Here is a 20047-nt window from a genome sequence, read left to right as displayed (position 1 = left end):
ATCAGGAAGAACTGGTCATTATCGGAGGAGGCTCTACCCAGGGTTTCGGTGTTTTCCAACAATGTCTTGATGGCGTCGGCGCGAAAAAATAAAGTGTAGACGGTCACTCCCGAAGTGCTGGCGTATCCATTGAGCTGTTTGGTTTTGCGTTCATCGTCTTGCCCGATGAAAAGAGCTGGGATACAGCGCATGTAACATTGTTCATATCACTGCTAATACAACTCTAGAGTGCTTTGCGAAATCCACTTCATGCTTCAACAACACTCTTCGATTTATTGCCCACCAAGTCGCCAAGTTGCTACGATAGTGGGTTCCGGCTGTAATACCATAGCCCGGATATCCAAAAGAACTGCCAATACGCGAACCATCTCTGGGATATACACCCCACAACCTTGTACCAGCAAGGTCCAGGAAAATTATCACCCACACATTTCACACCTGCTCGTAACTAATCGGCTACGTCTTTCCTCTTATGGCGAGCTCCTTGACAGTATACTTTGCTAAATTTCACGCCAATTCTTTGATGTGGTGATCGCGGTTTATCGTATATAGCCACGAGACAGCAGAGACGGGCGTTCAAGAAAGGGCTGAACCTGGGATGGGATACGGTAGAGGAGATAAAAGTATGGCAGTTACCGTACATACAGTGTCAGACCATAAGTATCGCTAGAGTATTTCTTCAATGAGGATCATTCCGGTGATGCCACAAAACTTATGGACAGAAACAGAAACATCCTTGGACTTGACAAGCTTAAGACCTTGTATCGCATTATGCGCTCCAAAGGAACCTCGCAAGGGTACCCCTCCTGGATATTTTGGCACACTTGCAGATGGGCTAGGCCCCTTTCTTAGGCTAGTTAGTGCAGACCGTGCATGTCCAACCCGCAAGGGCTTTCCCTCGCAGGAGTTTGCCGTAGAGGATACTCGACGTCGGATATCAGCTGGTTATGGGTCACAATGTGCAGAACTAATAGGAAATCAAGTAGAATATATTCAATAACATGGCAAATATTGCTGCCCAACCTCGGGAGGGTTCGCCATCGATTTGGAAACGTAAAAAACAAATTATTCGACATGCGCTTGGAAGAATTGGGTTGTTCCGTGAATATTCTGACCCCATCGTGGGTATTTGTTTAGGTCGCCAACAAACTAGTTGTTGGACGTGATTCGTGGCTCAGCCTTCAACGCGGCACTCCTCCCACAACTGTGATATAACCAACACGCAGGGGTTGGTTTCCAGGGTTAGCTGGCCAAATACAGCCTCAACCCCCCTATTTTGTTCATATTGCCATTCCGTCGCGATTGAATAGGATTGATCCTTGCTCGGCGGCTCTATCCGTTCCCACATTCGCGTTCTGCACCCAAGCCAAACCAGATCAACCCTTTGACCATAATCCTCCCTTTGAGTATATACCAGCATCGGTTCCCAGCAAGCTCTCTTCTCTCGCAAGTATCGTACATCATAACTTCCTAACAATTCTGCATTTTTGTTCCCGTGTTTGCTTCCCACTCATCACATAAAAAATTAGCATACCCAGCCGAACTTTTCTCCCTTGCAACTCCTAGTTGACCTCGCACCAACTCAACGGTCTTTTTATCCCGTCAAGATGGCGGGACTTTCACAAGAAGATCGCGAATTTATCAAGAATCATCCTCTAACCAACTTAGTCGATCCTTTACGAGGCGCGCTTCAGGAAGCCGAAAGAATATATGAGTCACGTCTAATTTCCTACGATGGCGCAGATAATAGCCTTGACCAACTCTATCGAAATGCGATTTCAAAACTCCTCTCTGCTTTACAGGGAGAGGAAGCGGCGCTCAATATTCGCTCGCGAATAAGCAATGGAAATGTGGCTTCTGATCTAGCAAATCTGTTTACGAGCCTTCAACGGACCAGCTTCAGCTACAACCACTACAGGCAGCTGGTACATCTGGTCATCCAGAGGCCTCTCCACACCGAGTCCCAGGACATCGAAACCTGGAACGTTGACATCTGGAAGGCCGTCCTTGGCCTTATTGACACCATTTCGCGAAGCACTCCCCCCCCTCCTCTTCATCCTACATCATCGACCCAACAGACGCCCTGGCTGCGCAACACTAGCAGTTTCGTCAATTCTACAGAATACCGAGCGCACATTGACATTGTGCTGAAGGAGGAGCTTGGAGAGATACACGCCGATATTCCTGGGTTCTTTGACGCGTACTTTGGAGACATACCACAACTCAATGTGGTTTCACAAGCGGTATTGGAAAGGTGCAAGCAGGGGGACATCCCACTTTACAGTGAAGAGGAGGGTTGGCAGGGCTGGCCTGAACTTGCAGCAGAAAAAGACGTTCTGATTTGGCTGGCCAACATCGTCGCTGAGTTCGTACGATTAGCTGAAGCGCAAGAACCGTCCTGGAAGATTGACCGCTGGCCTCTCGCACAGCCAAACCGGCCGCTACAGGGGTCTGTTGCGGTGAGAAAGCTTGATATCGGCTTTGTCAATGATCTGACAGCCACAGTGGATTCCAGATGCCACTGGTCGCAGATCCTGGTGCCAGGAGAGCTGAAGAACGACCAAAACTACGACAGGAAATCCGGGGCATGGTTTGACCTTGGCAGATATGCCAGAGAGGTCCTTGCTGCGCAGGACACCCGTCGTTTTGTGCTCGGGTTCACCCTCTGTGGGCCATCCCTGCGACTATGGAACTTTGACCGCCTGGGTGGGATTGCGTCGGAGGACTTCAACATCAACCAGGACGGCCTTCAATTTGTGTCTGTTGTTCTTGGATTTCTCTTGATGAACCCAGAGCAACTTGGGTTTGATCCCACCATTGTTGCGACAGAGACCAAGCGGTATATCGAGATTGAGAGGAACGGTATGAAGGAACGGCTGATCATCGATGGGATTATTGGACGAGCACGCTGTGTTGCTGGGCGAGCCACAACCTGCTGGAAGGCATACTGTGAGACAGACAAGTCACGGACACCGCTGGTTGTCAAGGACTCCTGGCAGTATCCGGAACGCACTGAGGAAGGAGAGCTGTTGCGAGAAGCAATGGCGAAGGGGGTCAAGAATGTCGGGAGGTATTATCACCACCAGACCGTTCGCATTGGAGACAAGGATGATGATGTCTTGGCTATCCGAAAGGGCCTCAGTATTCCGATTTCGAAAGGTGGGAAGGGTGGCTTTAAGGCGTCGGTGCGGCGTAGAAGGTCTCAAAGGGGACAAAAGAGCCAGAGCAGCACCACTGGCCAGAAGCGATCCTCTGACTGCGTGGACACAGCATTTCCTCCCCCCCCCAGTAAACGTACCCAGTCGAGTTCTCCGTCCAAATCTGCCAGCCACTCTACCCCATTCAATCGAGTTCACCGCCGCGTCGTTATCCGGGATTATGGGAAACCAATCTATGAGAGTAACTCAAAGGCCACACTTCTCACTGGACTAGCCAGCTGCATTGAAGGATACATGTCACTCCATGATGAGGCTGGCCTCATCCAATGTGACATTTCCCCCCGCAATCTGATGGTGAACGAGGACAAGGACAATCCTTCATGGCCTGCCTTTCTGATCGACCTTGACCTGGCAATCAAGGTACAACGGGATGAGTCTTCCGGCGCACGGGGCAAGACTGGCACCAGGGCGTTCATGGCCATTGGTGTCTTGTACGGCGAAAAGCATTGTTTCATGCATGATCTGGAGTCGTTCTTCTGGGTCCTGTTCTGGATATGCATTCACTATGACGGCCGTGGCAAGGGGAGCAGTGTTGAAGAGTTTGAGAAATGGAATTATATGAATACTGGAGAGCTGGCTTGTGCAAAAAAAGGAGTGATAAGTGATGAGGGTGACTTTCTCAAACTTGCTGAAGACTATTTCAAACCCTACTATCAATCTTTGATCCCTTGTGTCAACCGATTACGGCGCTTTGTCTTTCCAGACGGCGGACGGTGGAAAAAACCAAATTTCAATCTATCTCAGAACATGATTGAAACACTTCAAGATGCACGTTATAGCTCAGATGCTGTGGACTAATGGAGATTTAGTGCATCAATAGCGTGAATTTGCTCTTGTTTTGTCTTTTAATACACCATGCATGCCTTTTGACAGACTCGGTAGAAGACTTTGGACGGACATGATTTGAGCGGCTCTACCGCAACTCCTTTCAGTAGAACTAGAATCTACAATTATTATAGAAACTCCTCTCATCGGTTATCAACCAATGAAAGCGCCTACGTTGAGAAGAATTTGTGGCTTGGAACTTTCCTTTGGCCAGGTTTATGATCCATGATCAGCAAGATGAGCCCCAACTTCGGTCAAGTGGCCTCTGGCGAATGGCGATTTTACAATTGAACGGGATTGGGCTACCTGTTTCCCTTGTCATAATGCTAGTATTCTATACATCGACACTGCTATATATGTCGACGGGTGCTTCCAACCCAACTTCTGGTGCGATTAATACTACACTGGGCTGAATGCTATCCTTTAAATCATGCCAGTGCTGGAAAACAGGCGTTGAAACACAAATGCCAGGCAGGACCTTACAATACCGTAGTGACTGAAATCTATTACAAAATTTCTGCAAAAAAAGAAAAAAGGGGATCCCTCTGCCTACACTCCGCGCTTGTTTGCATTTTACATAGAAATATGAAAGGGTATTGGTATTTACCCCCCAACAATAAAGGGGCTGTTGTTCAGAATAAACGCCTCCGCTTCCCATTCATCTTCATATGTATCGCCAAAAGCAGTCCGGTATATCGCGGTGCTTCGTTTATCACCAGCGTAAGGCCACAGAGCTCGAACAAACTCCCAATACTCTGGTTTGAACCCAGCATTTTCCCAATCAATCAGCCCAAATAGTCGCCCATCCTGAACAATGATGTTTGACAGGTGTAGATCACTATGGGTGAAACAAACATTGTAGTGCTTTTTGTACAACTTGGCAATCGGTTGCTGACTCTTATGCTGCTCAAGATTGAAAACGAACTGGGTTATATCATCAGCAAATTCTGCTGTGGAGTTGAACGGACCTGGTGTACGCCCTTCATACAAGTGGTCACAAATTGGACCCCCAGATGCGCCTGCAATGAGATGCTTTGATTTGTTGGGAATCTGCCGGAACTCATCAATCCACTTGGCCAAATCTTTCCCTATCTGTTCGCGTTCTTCGTACGTTGTCCGGTACATTACCTGGTTTAATGGATATCCATCAATTCGTGTCATTAGAATGAAACCAGAGAATTCATCGATAATAACATGATCAATCAATTTTGGTGCGTTTATTGAGCAATGATTCTCAACAAGCTGTAGTGCACTCGCCTCGTTTTCGGTATTCGCACGGCCTCTCTTCAAACAAAGGCCAAGCGGAAGCAACTTCACAAGGGAGCCAGCTTGTGTGGGGTCTCGGTAGTCTATTTGTTGGTCGATGAAGTTGTATAATGTTATTCGAAATGAACTGGGCAGAATTGATAAGAAATTTCGGAGTAAGAATCTTCCCACACGCCCAATGGTCCAACCTGGTAGGTGGCGATCAGTATAGCAATCAACCGGATTCAAGGTTATATGGATACCATACCTTGTTTGATAGGTTGCCAGCCTTTTTTCACACCCAATTCTACAAGATACATGTGCAAATTAATGAAAAGTCGATAGTGGGCATTTAAGAGAAATTCCGCGGGAAGGGGATGACTCTCGGGATCTGCCGTTGAAGGGGTTTTGTAGAAGGAGGAATGGCCATCCAGTAACTCTAGCGAAACCGCACCGGGAGTTTGCAGTTCAACTCTCCACTAATGTTTAACGCTCAATATTTAACACTCTACTTCAAGTGATTCAAAAGAGCACTTACTCCTCCATCATCTCCTAGATTAGAGGCGATGCCATTGGTTCCTTCAAGATAAGGCGATTTCACAATATAAATATGGCCATGACGGAAAACTTTGCGTATTGATGGCCCCATCAGCCAAAGATTCTGAAGCTGATCCTCCGTCTTGGATGAACCAAGCAAAGTAAACAGCCTCTCAACTCCATCCTTGGTTAGGATGGCTTCCAGGAGTAGCCGTAACGGTGCCTAAGTAAAAACAAAATGCTTTAGGACTTTCAAAGGCAAATTGGAAATACAAATATATATACGAGATATATAGTAGTAGTAATAAGAATTGCAATAATGGAAACATATAGTTACCCCTTCTCCGAAGTCAGGATCACGCAGGATCGACGGAGCAAAGATGTAGGTAGGTTTAACGCCATCTTGGGATCCCGTGATACAGCATCGATGGCCACCTCTCTCATGAAGCGCAGTCTGGGCCTCTGCATGTACAGGGTCATCACGACCACCTGCGAAGATCGTAAACACAGATGTTTCTAATAAGATGGTAAACTGAGGCCTAGCTTACATTTCAGGACTAGAGTATTCAAATCCGCCCGGATCGAAAGCAGCACCTCCTCTGCAGTGTATTTGGGATTCTGGGATATTCGGTCAAGGACATATTGGCCTGTTGTAGCAGGAATACGTGAGTGAATTAGGAAGGTAGATAACGAAAGATGTTCAAAACTGGATAAGTTGGCCTCATATATGGCATCTTGAGCAGTAATAAACGCTCCTTCGAAAGCCTCCACACCAAGTGACATTGATATGGTATTGGGAAGAACACAAAACAAAAGTAAAGTATATTGTTTGTCCTCAAATAAATGTAATATTTATGCTGATACCATTAAAAGGAGTTATCCACGGGGCATGTTAGCGGCGCTATCCCCTCGTCTGGCCGCGAGGACACAATTAGTGAATACAATTAGTGTAACAACCAAGCTGTTAGTTCTGATGTACCAACCAATAATTCTTCATACTAAATTCTATGTAATCTGATTTGTTGATACTGCTTCACTATCTTAGTAATCTGCTATCTTCTCATCTTGATTCATTCATATTCATGATCTTCTTATCACTCTGATCACTCTGCTTCAAGAAAGAAATATGACTTCTATAGATGATTTTCAATTTCTTAATACTTCTTTTATTCAGATTGATTGATCTAATTTTTTTATTTAGATAGTACAAAAATAGATGCAAAGTGAAAGCAATCTGTCAGTGTATAGATAGATGGTGGTTTGAGTGGCCATGCCTGCTGTGGGCTGGGCCACACAGTACACCACCACACCCACAGATACTATAAGCACAATCATTTAACAAATAGCTATGTTGGCTTTTTGAATAATCTAGTGGTTATAGTGCTATCTTATCACAAAGATATAGTTGTGCAGTATGCAGCAATATTGCTTTCTGCTTGAAGCAAGAATGTTGAAAGAAGTTCCATTCTGATCATATTAATTAGAACTACAGATGTGTACAGTTGTAGTTAGTTAATGATTACTAAAACACATTAATACAGCTGATCTCTCATATGGTCCAGTAGTTTTCATATATGTAATACACTAATGTACACACTAAAAAATACACTAATTGTGTCCTCGCGGCCAGACGAGGGGATAACATGACCCCCCGAATAACACCCCATAAAACTATTACTGTATAACAGAGTTTCAAATAGATGCCAACATCGGAAATACTAGTAATTTTCTGCCAAGGCTCTAGTATGTTGTATAAATTACGACCAAACCCAAAGTCGATAGCTTCAAAATTTCCCGAAGCGGGTTTTTGTTTCCTACATCGACTTTACTCATCCGCAGAATGTTAATTGCTTGCATACACCTCCACCCGTACAAATAAGCCACTGCGCCAACCCCGCTGATTCCGGTTTATTCCCCGTATTTGATTGAAGGCTCACAAGACAGCTCTTGGGCATGTTGTACGAGCTGATTGCGGTGGTATTATATGCCTATTAACTCTCCCCTTCTACGTTCTTTTATATTGACCAGACTGACCCGCCAATCCTACAGGTCCGCCCGGGAAGTGTGCAGGAGGTTAGAGAGTACGTAAATATATCCAATACTACCTATCTCATCAATTCCCGCTCGAGAGTTTTCCCCCGACCTGCAACCCCCAAAATCAGAGGGGAGAGGCTTCTCTCTCCACGCAGACAGCCATACCCAAAAAAACACATCACGAATAAACCTACCAACTAACCCAACCTGCAGAATCGCCCGCATCACCGGCCTCCAAATCCTCTACTCCGGCGGCGTCATCCGCGGCCTGACAAACTGGGGCCCATTCCGCCTGCCGCGCCCCATCACAAAACACCAGACAAAATACTCAACAGGCCACCACTTCATTATGCGCTTCGACTCGTCGTCCGCCGTGCAGCAATCCGTACGCAGAACCCTTGGCCTCGATCCTCGTATGATCCGTTTCTCGGTGGTTAAGTTGGGCAATAAGTTGGAGGAGATTAAGGATGTGAGCGGCAGCGTGGAGTGGAATCAGACTCGGCAGTTGATTGGGGATGATTTGGGGGTTAAAGTTCCGTTTTCGAGCCTGCGGAGGTGAATCGGTGGATATCGGATGGTGGATTTATGGATTGATTGGGATTGAGCATACTTCTTTTTTTTTTCTTGTATTGATATCATGGACTGGGGCGTTCTTTTTTGTTTGACATTTTTTTTTGTCCGTGTTTATTTTCATGAACTACCAATGCCTCATTTTGGCGGGGCTTGTTTTTGTCCGAGGGCACTGTATTTTTTACATATAGACTTATGAGTTTGTTTTGCTGCTACGAAGGGGCAGCCTTCCATTATACCTAACATTAAGCATATCAGAATGAATCCAAGGAGTACATAGTGAAACTTTGTAAGATGAACCTCCTTATCGTCTCACGGAATAAACGGAGATGTGACAAAGGCAAAACTCGTACAGCTTCCAAAACGGAATATACACTCACGAGAAAGTAAGCGCACAGTATTCATTTAAGGGGGAAAAACAGGGGGAAACAAGTCATAGTACATGCAAATGTACTGTACACAGGAGGAGTATGATTAGGGTTAAACATAAAGTAGGGAGAGAAAAAATGGGGGACCTAATGTCGTATAATTAACAACCCTCCTGATTTCGACGCCAGCCCAATTCTGAATATCCTGGTATATGATGTAAAATTTAGATGAAAGTTGGGAAGAACCATAGAGAGAAGGAGAAAATCGAATAAGTGAAAAGGATACAGGGTTTGTATTTCGGTGAGCCTGGGAGGGCCTGGGAGGGCCTGGGAGGAGATATGCAGCATCAAACAAAGAGCCAAATATGGAAAACAAATCATACTGCTCAGAACAACCGCCACCCCTTCGACCGTTCCTTAGATGCAGAAACATGTTGTCCATGCGTTTTGCTCCCTCCTTCCAGCTGCCTTAAACTCTCAATCTTCTCTAACACCAATTCAAGCATCTCCTTCTTCTTAATGACATCTAGATGCCGGCGGATGCGCGGATCTTCGCGTGCGAAGCGCTCAATTTCAGAATCCGAGAGATGGCGGCCGAGTCGGAGATCGAGCTCGCGGGGGAAATTGTAGTAGAACTCGGAGAGGAGTTCTACGTTTAGAAAGAGGACGGCAGTGGCGGTGAGTTTGTCGGCGACCACGTCGAGGAAGACTTCGGGACAGTGGTATTTGTTCATTTTGGAGGCGCACTGCTTGGAGCGGACGGCGAGGAGGCGCATTTTGATTAGATCCGCGCGATCCCGGAGAAAAACGGCTTCTCGGCCTGTGGAAGTTCCAAGCATGGTTAGGTAAGGAATACATTTCCAAGAAGAAAAAATATACAGGCAGTAGCAGGAGTGGACACCAACCTTTTTGGAGCAACGAAGCGCTGAATCCACCTGCCCCGCCAGAGCCATCTCCCTCAATAGATATATCCCCTTTCCGCATTTTGTCGATAAAGGTCATGACATCCTTCAACTTCCTCTTTCCTATATTATCTTCCACATGTTTCAGAGCATGGCCACATGCTTTCAGCTCTTCCTTCAGCACAATACTAATATTTTCTCGTCCCTTGGCCCATTCCAAATCATCTACTTCGATTTCAAATTTGTATGGCTTGATGCAATTCTCAACTTGGTCACTCGTGCTGAAAAACCGGTCATTAAGAATAGTGGCTGTGGCATCCGCTATAGCCTTTTGCGCGTATGGGTGAGATGCAAACGTAGAGGCTGCGACAAGGTCATCAACGCGGTTTTGCAACGCATTGGCCACTATCGTAGTTGCTAGGCGACCTATCCCTAATTTTGTAAGGGCAGATGAAGATGCATCCAGTTTCCGATGCCAATAGAGAGATTCAGGGTCTGCTTTTGGCAGATCAACAAGAGGATCCGGCTCCGGTAGAGGTGGTGAAAGGTCTTCGACAGGTTTATTCCAGTATCTTTGCGCGAGAAGGTCGAGGACCCGCTGGTCGAGTTCGTTTTTCAGTAATTCACGAACCTGAGGACGACCGAAACTCTCGCTAAATTCTTTGAATGAATGCTTGAAGCTGTCCAGGCTCTCTGCAAGATAGGATTCTGCGCTCAATGGACGATCATTGTACTGGACCTTGAACTCATAGGTTGCCTCTTCAAGTTCCTGGAAAATGGCATCGCGGGTTCCGGTAAGGCTTGAAGCCATTGATTGTTCTAGGGTGTGCATCAACTTCTTCCGCAACGTTGTAGTTCCAACAGATAGTTCGGAGCCCACACCAAATTCTTGTGGATGGCTTCCAAAGAAGGCCTTTTCATTTTTGACAATAGCATTTGTAATATTTCCACTTCCTCGGGAGAATAATCCCGCTGTATGAGGAACCCGAGAAACAACCCCTACGTAACCCAACCGAAGTGGATATTTGCTATCAGAAAGTATGCTTGCCCCTCTCTCAGGATCAACAAGGTCCATCTTTGTGACAACACCGATCGTTCGTTCCCCGCGAGGATCGACCCGCCGCGAGGCCCTAAGGGCAGTAGAATTGGCCAGGTCTACGTCTGCTGCAGAAATAGCGAGAATGATATTGGGTGCTTGAATGTACCTGTCACATAAATCGGAGATCTTTTGTTTAAGCTCTGGAGGTTGGTCACGGCCAGCAACTTGGATATATCCAGGCAGATCGATCAGTGAAAGGTCGGGGATGTGCGGAGAATATATTGAAAGTTGAATGGGGTCGTCTGACACACAGTCCTTTTCCGAAACTGCAAGATTGAGATCAGTCAAAGTGCGCTGAATTTGACTGAAATCTGTTATCTTCCCAAGCCCGAGTGCTGGAAACTCGCCGTATTCTGTCTGTGAATTTGGTGTGTTAACCAGAGTCAATTCAATTGGTCGTCTTGTTACCATGTTCGAGCCCTTTGGGAGGAACTCATGACCGACGATCGCTTCCAATACAGAACTTTTCCCAGAGGACTGAGACCCTATTACCACAATGGATGGCAAGGTTAATGCATTAGACTGGCCAATCCGTTGTAAAATGCTTCTGATTTCGATCATCTTTCTCGTCAATATCATCATCTGGTCGTCGATTGCATTCTTCTTATCTGAAGCAACGTCTTCGTCGGAATCATGGCCCAGTCTGGCACCTGCTGCAGCACCAGCTACCACGGCCGCACCCATCCTGCTCTCCTTTGGAGAACCACGCCCGCCGCCACCGGATGAACCTCCACCCCCGGATTCTGACTGTTCCTTGAGCCGGAGAACCTTCTGCGCCCACTCTGGCAATTCAATATCTTCCTTCGTTCTCTGCCACCCACGATTCGTCTGTTCGGCGATATCCTGGATATTTTGCAAAATGGACAAGCCAACCCCGCCCGCAGTATCGCCGGCTTGTCGAATAATATCCATGGCATAATTCCCGGCCTCTAAAAGGACAAAATAAATAGTAAGAAATAAATCTGTCCAAAAAAAAGGAGTAACATGAAGTTGGACAATAAACAGGGGTGGGGAAGAACGTACGAGCAGCCTGATATTGGATATACGCCAGTCCAGCAATCATAGCACCACCAAACATGGCAGGTATCCTGGCGAACTTTAGAGCCAACTTGGGAAGGACGCGGGCAAAGGAAATAGTCCGAACAACAGAGACGTTGTGAATCCAGTTCGCGCGCAGCGGCCATGGCCTCCCGCGGAGACCAACAGTGCCACCCCCGGATGAGCGCAGCGGGCCGCCCGTCCTCGCTCCAGCATTGTGCAGTTGACGAGCTAGGAGGCTTCTCCTAGCCAGCACGGCAGTGCCGTGGGAGAAAAGTCTCCCGCTCATCGTCTGTTTGTCATGTACTAGTTGCGAGTGACGGATTTCGAGGTCGCATTGATTGATTAGCGGTTGCAAAGGATAGACAATCGACGGATTCGGACAACGAGCTGCAAGATGTATAGGAGTGAGGATAAGGGAGTATGTTGTTGGAGAGGGGAGACTCTGTTAGGCTGTTCGCTGACTCCTTTTGTTTGTTTCCGCAGGCGGCGATGTTGTGAGGTCACGCTAGCCCCAAGGGACCCTTCCAAGGTACATGTACATGGGTGCGCGTATGAACAGGGAGTGTTACATAAATATGAGAAAATGTCGATTATTCTTGTACTGACGACAGAACTATATCCGTGTATTTTCTCGCTTTGTAGGCGCTATTCTTCATCTTTCAGACCAACGGCCGTTGAATACGGTAGGGAACGAATGATCCACGTGATATGTGATGTTTAGTCACGTGGAGATAATTAATTTGCGCCCTTGGTTGTTGCGGATAACCCTAAACAAGGTGGAAGTAAGTAGTTTCTCGATCTGGAGGTGAGAATAGGTTGATCGTGCTCCAACACAGTAGGCAAATTAGAACCAGAACCACATTCAACTGTCAACAATTCCGAACCCTATGTAATTGCAACTATCAAATTGCAACTGTCTATGTTTCTTGGGTGATAAGCATGTATGAGTAAGATTGTCCGAGTGCATTTTAGATGGGTGAACTAAATCTGGGCCCTCGATTTCTTGGCATAGATCTCAGCTCTACAGTCATGTGCTATCACGACATCGGTCACGTGTATTAGGTTACCCAGAAGCAGCAAAATGAGCCGCAGCATTCAAGAAAAGAAAAGAAAAAACAACGTCCCTGATAGATAGAAATAGAACGTTACTTTTCATGAGTTTGTTTTCTTTATCCTTTCTGTTTCCTTGTTGTCCTGCTAGATTTTGTCGTTCGTGATACTTCTTCTCCTTCTTTCACTGCTGCTTGCTAGGATTGTATTTACTTGCTTGAGTCAAAGCTTCCGTGAGCTCCTCCGCCAGCAGCTAGCATTCCAAATCGTTAAGAGACGTCCACTATTCATCCGAACATATTCTATTCTTACAGTTACAGTTTATACCCTTACCCAAATCATTCATACGCTACCTACTCCGTACAAAGCTACTGGTTGACCGCCAGCATAGGCGGATCTCTCGCAGTGAACTGATGTGTCGATTTCTAGTATGTCCATAATAACCCTGTTACTATCTATTATACGTTAATATTATATATATACCTACTTCTCTGCAGCTGCTACAGCTCCAGGTAGCTGGAGCATATGCCTCTCTGCAATATTCCGCCTTGTGTATGTCTTCGGAAAGCTAAACTAACAGGCCCCGTTCTAATTGTAGGTATACAAAGGGAGACACGACATCCTTCTGAGCAAACTCATAACAGAACCAAGCCACTCTATCCTAACTCAATCCTATGACTCCCGCCTCAGACTAGTGAGCTTACTCCATAAATCCTGAAAAAGAATGAATAAGTAAAGCGATAAGATAGTCCTAAGTAACTAACACCCCCACCCTCTCCCCAGGATACCCGCCGCCCCGTAAACGGCGATGGCTTCGGCGTGGGTTTCTACACTGCGCCCTCCCTAGGCCCCGACCCATGCATCTTCACCTCGACCCTTCCGGCCTGGAACTGCGAAAACCTCGAACGTCTCGCTTCCAAAACCACTTCCTCCCTTATTTTCGCCCACGTTCGCGCCACCACCGAAGGCGCCTTAGCGGACAACAACTGCCATCCCTTCCAACACAACACCCTCATGTGGATGCACAATGGCAACCTGGGTGGTTGGAAATATATAAAGCGTCACTTGGCTGACTCCCTCGCTGACAAGTGGTATCTGGGCGTCAAGGGTGGGACGGATAGCGAGTGGGCGTTTGCGCTGTTTCTGGACCTGATGGAGCGGGAGGGCGGGGTTGATCCCAGCTCGGCGCCGGAGGGTGGGTTTGGCCATGCGCTCTTACGAGAGATCATGCGCAAGACGATTTGCAGGATTAACGAGCTGATTGCGGCGATCCCGGCTGGGTGTGGGGTTACGGATGTGGAGACGAGGAGTTTATTGAATTTTGCGGTCACGGATGGGCACACCGTTGTGTGCACGCGGTACGTGAGTAGTAAAACGGACGAGGCGGCGAGTTTGTACTTTTCGTCCGGAACGAAGTGGAAGGAGGGAAGGACAAAGGGGCATTTTAAGATGGAGAGGCATGATAAAGGGGCAGATATTGTGCTGGTGGCCAGTGAGCCATTGACGTTTGAAAGACGTGAGGAGTCTCTCTCTACATTAATCCCCCTGCCGCCCCAAGAGGAATAGAAATGGATAATAATGCTGTCTGTCTGTGTGTGTGCGTGTGTATGTTGCTAACATCCCACCCACCCCATTCTAGATAACTGGGTAACTGTCCCGACCAACTCAATTCTCACAATCCACAAACAAACCGTCCTCATCCACCCCCTCATCGACGAGTTCTACGACGACGATCCAAACCATGACCGCTCTTCTGGCTTTGCCGTCTCCAAAGGCCTCGTCAGCAAGGCTCCTGGCACCACAGTGGCCCCAGATACAAATAATGACCCCAACAGCAACCATCCACCCGCATCAGAACCCTTCACGCCGGCTGATACCCCTGGTCTGTCCCCCAGGGCACAGCAGGAAAGCTATAGTCATAACAACAGTGGTAATGGAGGGTCAAGGTTGGGTGAATTGGAGCAGAAAATCAGAAGTGTGCAACTTCAGTCGTGACGTGATTGGGGAGAGACCTTTAATGAATGAATGACAGTTGCTTCGCTTCTTTCCAGTGACGAATAATTCTCTTACCGACAATATTCTTATGCTAACGATGGATGGGATGGGATGGGGTCGGGTCGCGAAATTATCGGTGGGCACCTACCTAGAAAGAAAAGAAAAGAAACGGATGGATGAAAAGAAAAAAAGAAAAAAACACCGATTTATTAGACTGGGCTTCTATTGATTGCGGATTTATTGAAATAGCCCCGATCCAAGGATGTCTTTTTGCTAGGGGCTTCAGCGTTCCCCCCCTCTTCCCTGGTTTTTTACACTTTTCTTATCCGTTTGCTTTTTCGGGCCTTTGGCTTATTTACGTTTCTTTTTGGGCTTGAGTCTTGGATTTTATCCAAGTTCCTTTTTCATTTTTTCATCTACCCCCTTTCTTTCTTAAAGCTCAAACGACAGGCAGGCAGTCAGTCAGTCAGTCAGTCTGTAGTTGTCTCTTGGAATAGCATTCCGGGTTTAGCAATTCTATATATACATACGCCTTGTTCCGGTTTCTATACCCGGCTCTAAATAAAGGCCCGATGAATGAAAATGAAAATGCTACCAGGCCGGCTATGCAGAACATAAAGCTCCGACAAACCATGGTTAATGTTAAAAAAGGGGGGGGGTGTAGGCATGTAGCAAAACTGCCAACTGATAAATAACTACTCCAATAAACATTAAAAAAAAATCCCACCTTCAACACCAAGGTATTAATAATAATAAGAAGAACAAAAAGGGAAAAAAAAAAGGTCCTAAATATCCTCCCCCGAAATATTCGCATGCCGAAAATACTTCATCCCCACCCACGCCACAACCACCCATACCCACGCCATCACCGCCGTCAAGATAATCAGCGCCGGATAATACCCTACAATCGGCAGCGTGGGATCGTCCTCCAGCTCCGGCGGCGCATATGGCGTCTCGCCCACATCCCACGCCCAGCTCCACACGCCCAGACAGCTGCCCATCCCGATCACGAAGACCAGCCACGTCACGACTAGGATTATCCACCCCCACCACTCCGTCTCGGCGTAGTCCCATGCTTCAAGCGTGGAGCTGGTGACTGCTGCAGCCGCGGCTGCGGCGGCGGCGGCAGAGTTGGGTGAAGTGGACTTGGCTGCAGTTGTTGGGGGGAATTCATCGGATACTGATATGCCGGATACAGATGGTGGTGCTGTTGTCAATGGGGTGGTGTCAGGGATGCCGTCTACGGCACCCACGCCTGTTGGCTCCGCGCCTGATAGTGATAACGGCGACCTGACGCGGCGGGAGGCGGAGCGGAGGCGGGTGGAAGACGGCATTTTTTTTGCTGTTTGTGAGACGGGGGGAAAGTAGGAGTCTGAACTTGAAGAAAGGGAAGCGGTGGAGATCTTGAAGGGGACGGCACGGCGTGGGGCGGTGGTGGGTTGTGTGTCTGCGCCTTGGTCCACGCTGCTGATGTTGTTGTCGTTGTTGCTGCTGCTGCTGCTGTTGCTGCTGCTGCTAGTTGTCGGCGTTTTGGAAGCTGTGGATGTTGTAGTGGTGGTGCTGGCGTTGCTGTCGAGGCGCGTGAGTGAAGTTAAAGTTGAAGCGGGTGTTTGATGAAGGGTGGAGCGGAAATCAGGGACGCCGCGTTTGTCGTCGTCGAGATTATCGGAATGGGTCGAGGTATTTGATTGTAATCGTTCCTGGGGAGCCTGCTGTTGGTAGTGGTGGTGGCCTCGCCGCTGTTCCCCTTGTCCCCCCTGCTGCTTGATACCCGGAGGAGGAGATCCCTTCGCAATCCAGGTCCGAGATGGCGGCGGCGGGATCGGCGGCGGAGTATGTGAGGGAGCCGGAGGATGGCTCAGTTGCGCAGACAAAGATAAAGGCGGAGTTCTTTTCAGTCGAGGGGACACTCCTTCCTCCCCACCCACGTCCAATGCGGAAGGAGAAATCGGCGGAAAGCGCAGTAGACCCCCCCCACCACCTGTACTAGTATTAACCGTAGCATCACGGCCCCAACGCTCACTATCCTGTCCCATATCCGCCTCCCGATCTCCACGCAGATCCACAGCCCCCTTCGTAGCCGCCGTAGACGAAGTAGAAGTGGATGTAGATGTAGAAGAAGAAGTGGAAGAAACCCCCCGACCCCAGCCCCCCCTCTTCTCCCTCCCCTCCAGCCTCAACGCCCCCGTCCCCGACAGCGCCGTCTTGCGCAACGACCCCTTCCTCTTCCGCGCCTTGCGCTGCTGCTGCTGCTGGAGCGCGCTCGCCATGGCGCCTCCACCAATGCTCTTCGCCCCAACCACGCAGTCCCCGGGCGCCGCTCTACCCTCATTATCCGGTCTGTGTTGTGCATGCGCTTGCGCCTGCGCTGCATCGGTGCCCGTACCGGTGCCGGCACTGGTAGTCTCAGGGCTACTACTCGCGCTGCCTAGGTTTCCGCCGCGCGAGAACGAGAGGCGCGAGAAGGACGAGCTGAGTAGGGTGCGTTTAAAGCCGATTCCGCCGGCGGCGACCGGGGGCCCTGGGCCTGGGCCTGGGCCTGGGCTTGGGCTTGGGCCCCGGTTGAGCGATGAACTACGGCCTGGCGAAGCAGGTGGGGGGGTTAGTTCCTTTGGGTTTTCTGGTGGCGGTGGTGGTGGTGGTGTGGTAGGCGCGTCGGTGTCATTTTCCATCGGGAGTTGTGGATTTTTGAAGTTTTTGGGTGCGCGCGATGCGCATGGGGGTGAAGTTGTGGGTTCCCACGACCGCGAGATATGGCTTTATTATTATTAGAATATAGTTTGTTTAATATATGTAATATGTATTAAAGACGAAATATTCCGAGCTCGCTGCGAGGGAGGGAGGGAGGGAAAGGGCAAGTGGAATTCGCTTATTGGTAGGCAGATGGGCGGAGAATAAAATATAATAATAAGGGAAGGTATTCACACAAGGGAGGGAATGAGAATACAAAGTATAGCTAAGGAACCTGAAGTGTGCAGGTTGTTTGGCAATCCACCGTGGTTGTCTTTCGCGAGAAGGAGAAAGAGAGCTCCGAGGTGGCGGCATCCCAGGCTCGGTTAGCTCGCCGATACTAGAAACTACAGAACAACGTTGTTGATAGATGCAATAGATAAATATTAATATATTAATTTGTGATCATCGAGAAAGGGATATTTTTAGAAAGCAGAAGAAAATGAAACTGCAAAAAATATAAATATTTAATAACTAATTACAATAGTTCACTCTCCGATATTCTTGAGCAGCCACTTTTTTTTGGACTTTGAACAGAAATAAAAGATAAGATTCATATATATTAATGATGAAAATAAGGAAAGCGAACAAAGAAAGTGAAAAGTGAAAACAGCAACATTTAAAGAAGACATATTCTAACAGCACATTTAGTGTATAATATACACTCAACATAAAAATGGGAATCGGGATCATAATCATATATAATCATAATCATAGTTGTTATGAAGGTCGAGGACAATGTTAGTGAGTTAACATAGTAAAAACATTTTAATTTAACAGCAATTTATTTGAACAAGTTCATTAGAAGTTCATACATAGAGAGAAACAATCTGTGTGCATGTATGTGGAGTTTTGATGCAGGGTGACAGAATGAGACTGAGCCGGAAAAGGGCCTTGAGAAAAATATTGGGTTGCAAAAATAGAAATAAGATCAGAAATAGAAGAATACGAAAGATATCATCAGTGGGAAACAGTATAAAATCCAAAAATATAGAAGTTTTCAAGGTGAAGCTGTCTCAAGTCGGTTGAGATAATGGAAAAAGATAGGAAGGGGGTATTCTGTTTTGCTTGATTTGAGAAAAGACATAAGAAGCGAATCAAAAAGTTATAAACGGCCTAGGTTAAACCGGAGAAAGGAAAAATAAATAAATAAATAATAATAATAATTGAAAAAGAAGAATTTCATTTCCGAGAGAAAAAGGACCCAAGCAACCACTAGAAAAGAAGGGAGCGGGTTGGGTGAGAAACAGAAGTCGAAAAGAAACAATTTCGATATAGTTCAGTGACAAATAAAGCGGAGGAAAGGATGGAAATTGAAGGAAATAAAGTAGAATAACAAGACCCATAATACTTTCAATAATTCAATGAGTTAAAAAACTTTTTTTTTTGGCAGAGCAAGAGACGGGTCAATCAGATGGCGTTAAATAAAGTAACTGCAGTAACTGCAGTAAAGGAAAACAAATGAGAGATTGGAATAATAGCGTTAAGCTGGACGAAAAGAAGAGGGGAGAGACAAAGTGAGGGGAAGGAATAGGACAAGCAAAGGGGATGAATAAGAGAAAAGAATCGGAGAGGCGAAAGAATAGGGTGTGGTTTGAAAGACGTTAGAAGGTAAACCAGAGAAGAAAACACAACAAAATTGACATAGGAAACAACAAAAATCGAAATAGCTTCCTCACAAACAAAACAAACAAAAAAAATCAATCAATCAATCAATCAATCCTAATAATATGTCGAGCTTGCGCGGCAGGGGTATTTAATTATTTTTTTGTTTTGCAGGGGGTGGTGGGCTGAGGTAGAAAGAAGAGTTTTTTTTTTCATGTGGGAGACATCATGCCATCCTAGCAGTCGTGGTGCGTGCACAGGAAACTAAAACGAAAAGAAAAAAAGGCGGGGGAGGAATTTCGATGTTTGTTGTTGTGTATTTTTTTTCAAGGTTGATATCCTCCAAACCCATTCCCGAAGCTTCCACTATTCGGCTGAGCCCAACCTGATGCCGGAGTAGACTGTCCGCGGCCGTATCCGGCCGCACCTCCTGGAAGCTGTTGACCATAGCCTCCTGCAGAGGGCATCCCAGGTCCCCCACCAAAGTTTGCTGCTCCTTGCTGGTCCCAGCCGCGAGCGCCGGGACTAGGTCCTGCACCGCCTAATTGGGGGAATGCTGGTTAGTAAACCTTTCTTGGCGTAAAAGGGATTAAAGGATTTTGGAGAGGGGTGGGGAGAACTGACTACCTACCTTGGGGAGTCATAGGACCGCTCGGACCGCTGTATTGCGGGAAATAGGGCGAGGTGCTAGAGTTGAACGTAGGGGTGCCACTCTGCTGAGGAGAATACCCTTCAAATTGCCCAGTTGGTGGGCGGTCCCTTCCCCACTATGATTTTTGTAAAATAAGAGTCAAAAACGGCGTCCTTTATACATATAGGATATTAGAA

At 47.2% G+C, this 20047-nt stretch overlaps 7 protein-coding genes across 7 annotated transcripts; 3 read left to right on the top strand and 4 right to left on the bottom strand.

Annotated features, from left to right (window-relative positions):
* Nucleotides 1-1584: 1584 nt before the first annotated feature.
* On the top strand, nt 1585-4230 carry HCBG_03170 (uncharacterized protein; the record flags this gene model as incomplete). Its single annotated transcript, XM_045430219.1, has 1 exon — nt 1585-4230. The coding sequence occupies one exon, from the start codon at nt 1608-1610 to the stop codon at nt 4014-4016; it is 2409 nt and encodes an 802-aa protein (XP_045288362.1).
* Nucleotides 4231-4498: 268 nt separating this feature from the next.
* Nucleotides 4499-6608, bottom strand: HCBG_03169 (uncharacterized protein; the record flags this gene model as incomplete). The annotated part of the gene is made up of 5 exons (XM_045430218.1): nt 4499-5497; nt 5557-5767; nt 5827-6048; nt 6163-6314; nt 6374-6608. 5 exons carry the CDS (start codon nt 6606-6608, stop codon nt 4647-4649), a joined length of 1671 nt encoding a protein of 556 aa, XP_045288361.1.
* A 917-nt stretch (nt 6609-7525) lies between these two features.
* HCBG_03168 (37S ribosomal protein Mrp17) lies at nt 7526-8418 on the top strand (the record flags this gene model as incomplete). The annotated part of the gene is made up of 3 exons (XM_045430217.1): nt 7526-7546; nt 7875-7906; nt 8073-8418. 3 exons carry the CDS (start codon nt 7526-7528, stop codon nt 8416-8418), a joined length of 399 nt encoding a protein of 132 aa, XP_045288360.1.
* Nucleotides 8419-9183: 765 nt separating this feature from the next.
* Nucleotides 9184-12125, bottom strand: HCBG_03167 (dynamin GTPase; the record flags this gene model as incomplete). Its single annotated transcript, XM_045430216.1, has 3 exons — nt 9184-9617; nt 9703-11727; nt 11822-12125. The coding sequence occupies 3 exons, from the start codon at nt 12123-12125 to the stop codon at nt 9184-9186; spliced, it is 2763 nt and encodes a 920-aa protein (XP_045288359.1).
* A 1289-nt stretch (nt 12126-13414) lies between these two features.
* Nucleotides 13415-14884, top strand: HCBG_03166 (glucosamine 6-phosphate synthetase; the record flags this gene model as incomplete). The annotated part of the gene is made up of 3 exons (XM_045430215.1): nt 13415-13483; nt 13673-14381; nt 14529-14884. The coding sequence occupies 3 exons, from the start codon at nt 13415-13417 to the stop codon at nt 14882-14884; spliced, it is 1134 nt and encodes a 377-aa protein (XP_045288358.1).
* Nucleotides 14885-15669: 785 nt separating this feature from the next.
* HCBG_03165 (uncharacterized protein) lies at nt 15670-17929 on the bottom strand (the record flags this gene model as incomplete). Its single annotated transcript, XM_045430214.1, has 2 exons — nt 15670-17641; nt 17850-17929. The coding sequence occupies 2 exons, from the start codon at nt 17927-17929 to the stop codon at nt 15670-15672; spliced, it is 2052 nt and encodes a 683-aa protein (XP_045288357.1).
* An 849-nt stretch (nt 17930-18778) lies between these two features.
* On the bottom strand, nt 18779-19863 carry HCBG_03164 (uncharacterized protein; the record flags this gene model as incomplete). Its single annotated transcript, XM_045430213.1, has 2 exons — nt 18779-19775; nt 19851-19863. 2 exons carry the CDS (start codon nt 19861-19863, stop codon nt 19546-19548), a joined length of 243 nt encoding a protein of 80 aa, XP_045288356.1.
* Nucleotides 19864-20047: the final 184 nt, after the last annotated feature.

The sequence above is a fragment of the Histoplasma capsulatum genome, assembly GCF_000150115.1.
Source record: "Histoplasma capsulatum G186AR genomic scaffold supercont2.4, whole genome shotgun sequence".
Lineage (NCBI taxonomy): Eukaryota > Fungi > Ascomycota > Eurotiomycetes > Onygenales > Ajellomycetaceae > Histoplasma > Histoplasma capsulatum.
Note: the sequence above shows the minus strand (reverse complement) of the source record. Positions and strands in the feature narration are given on the sequence as shown.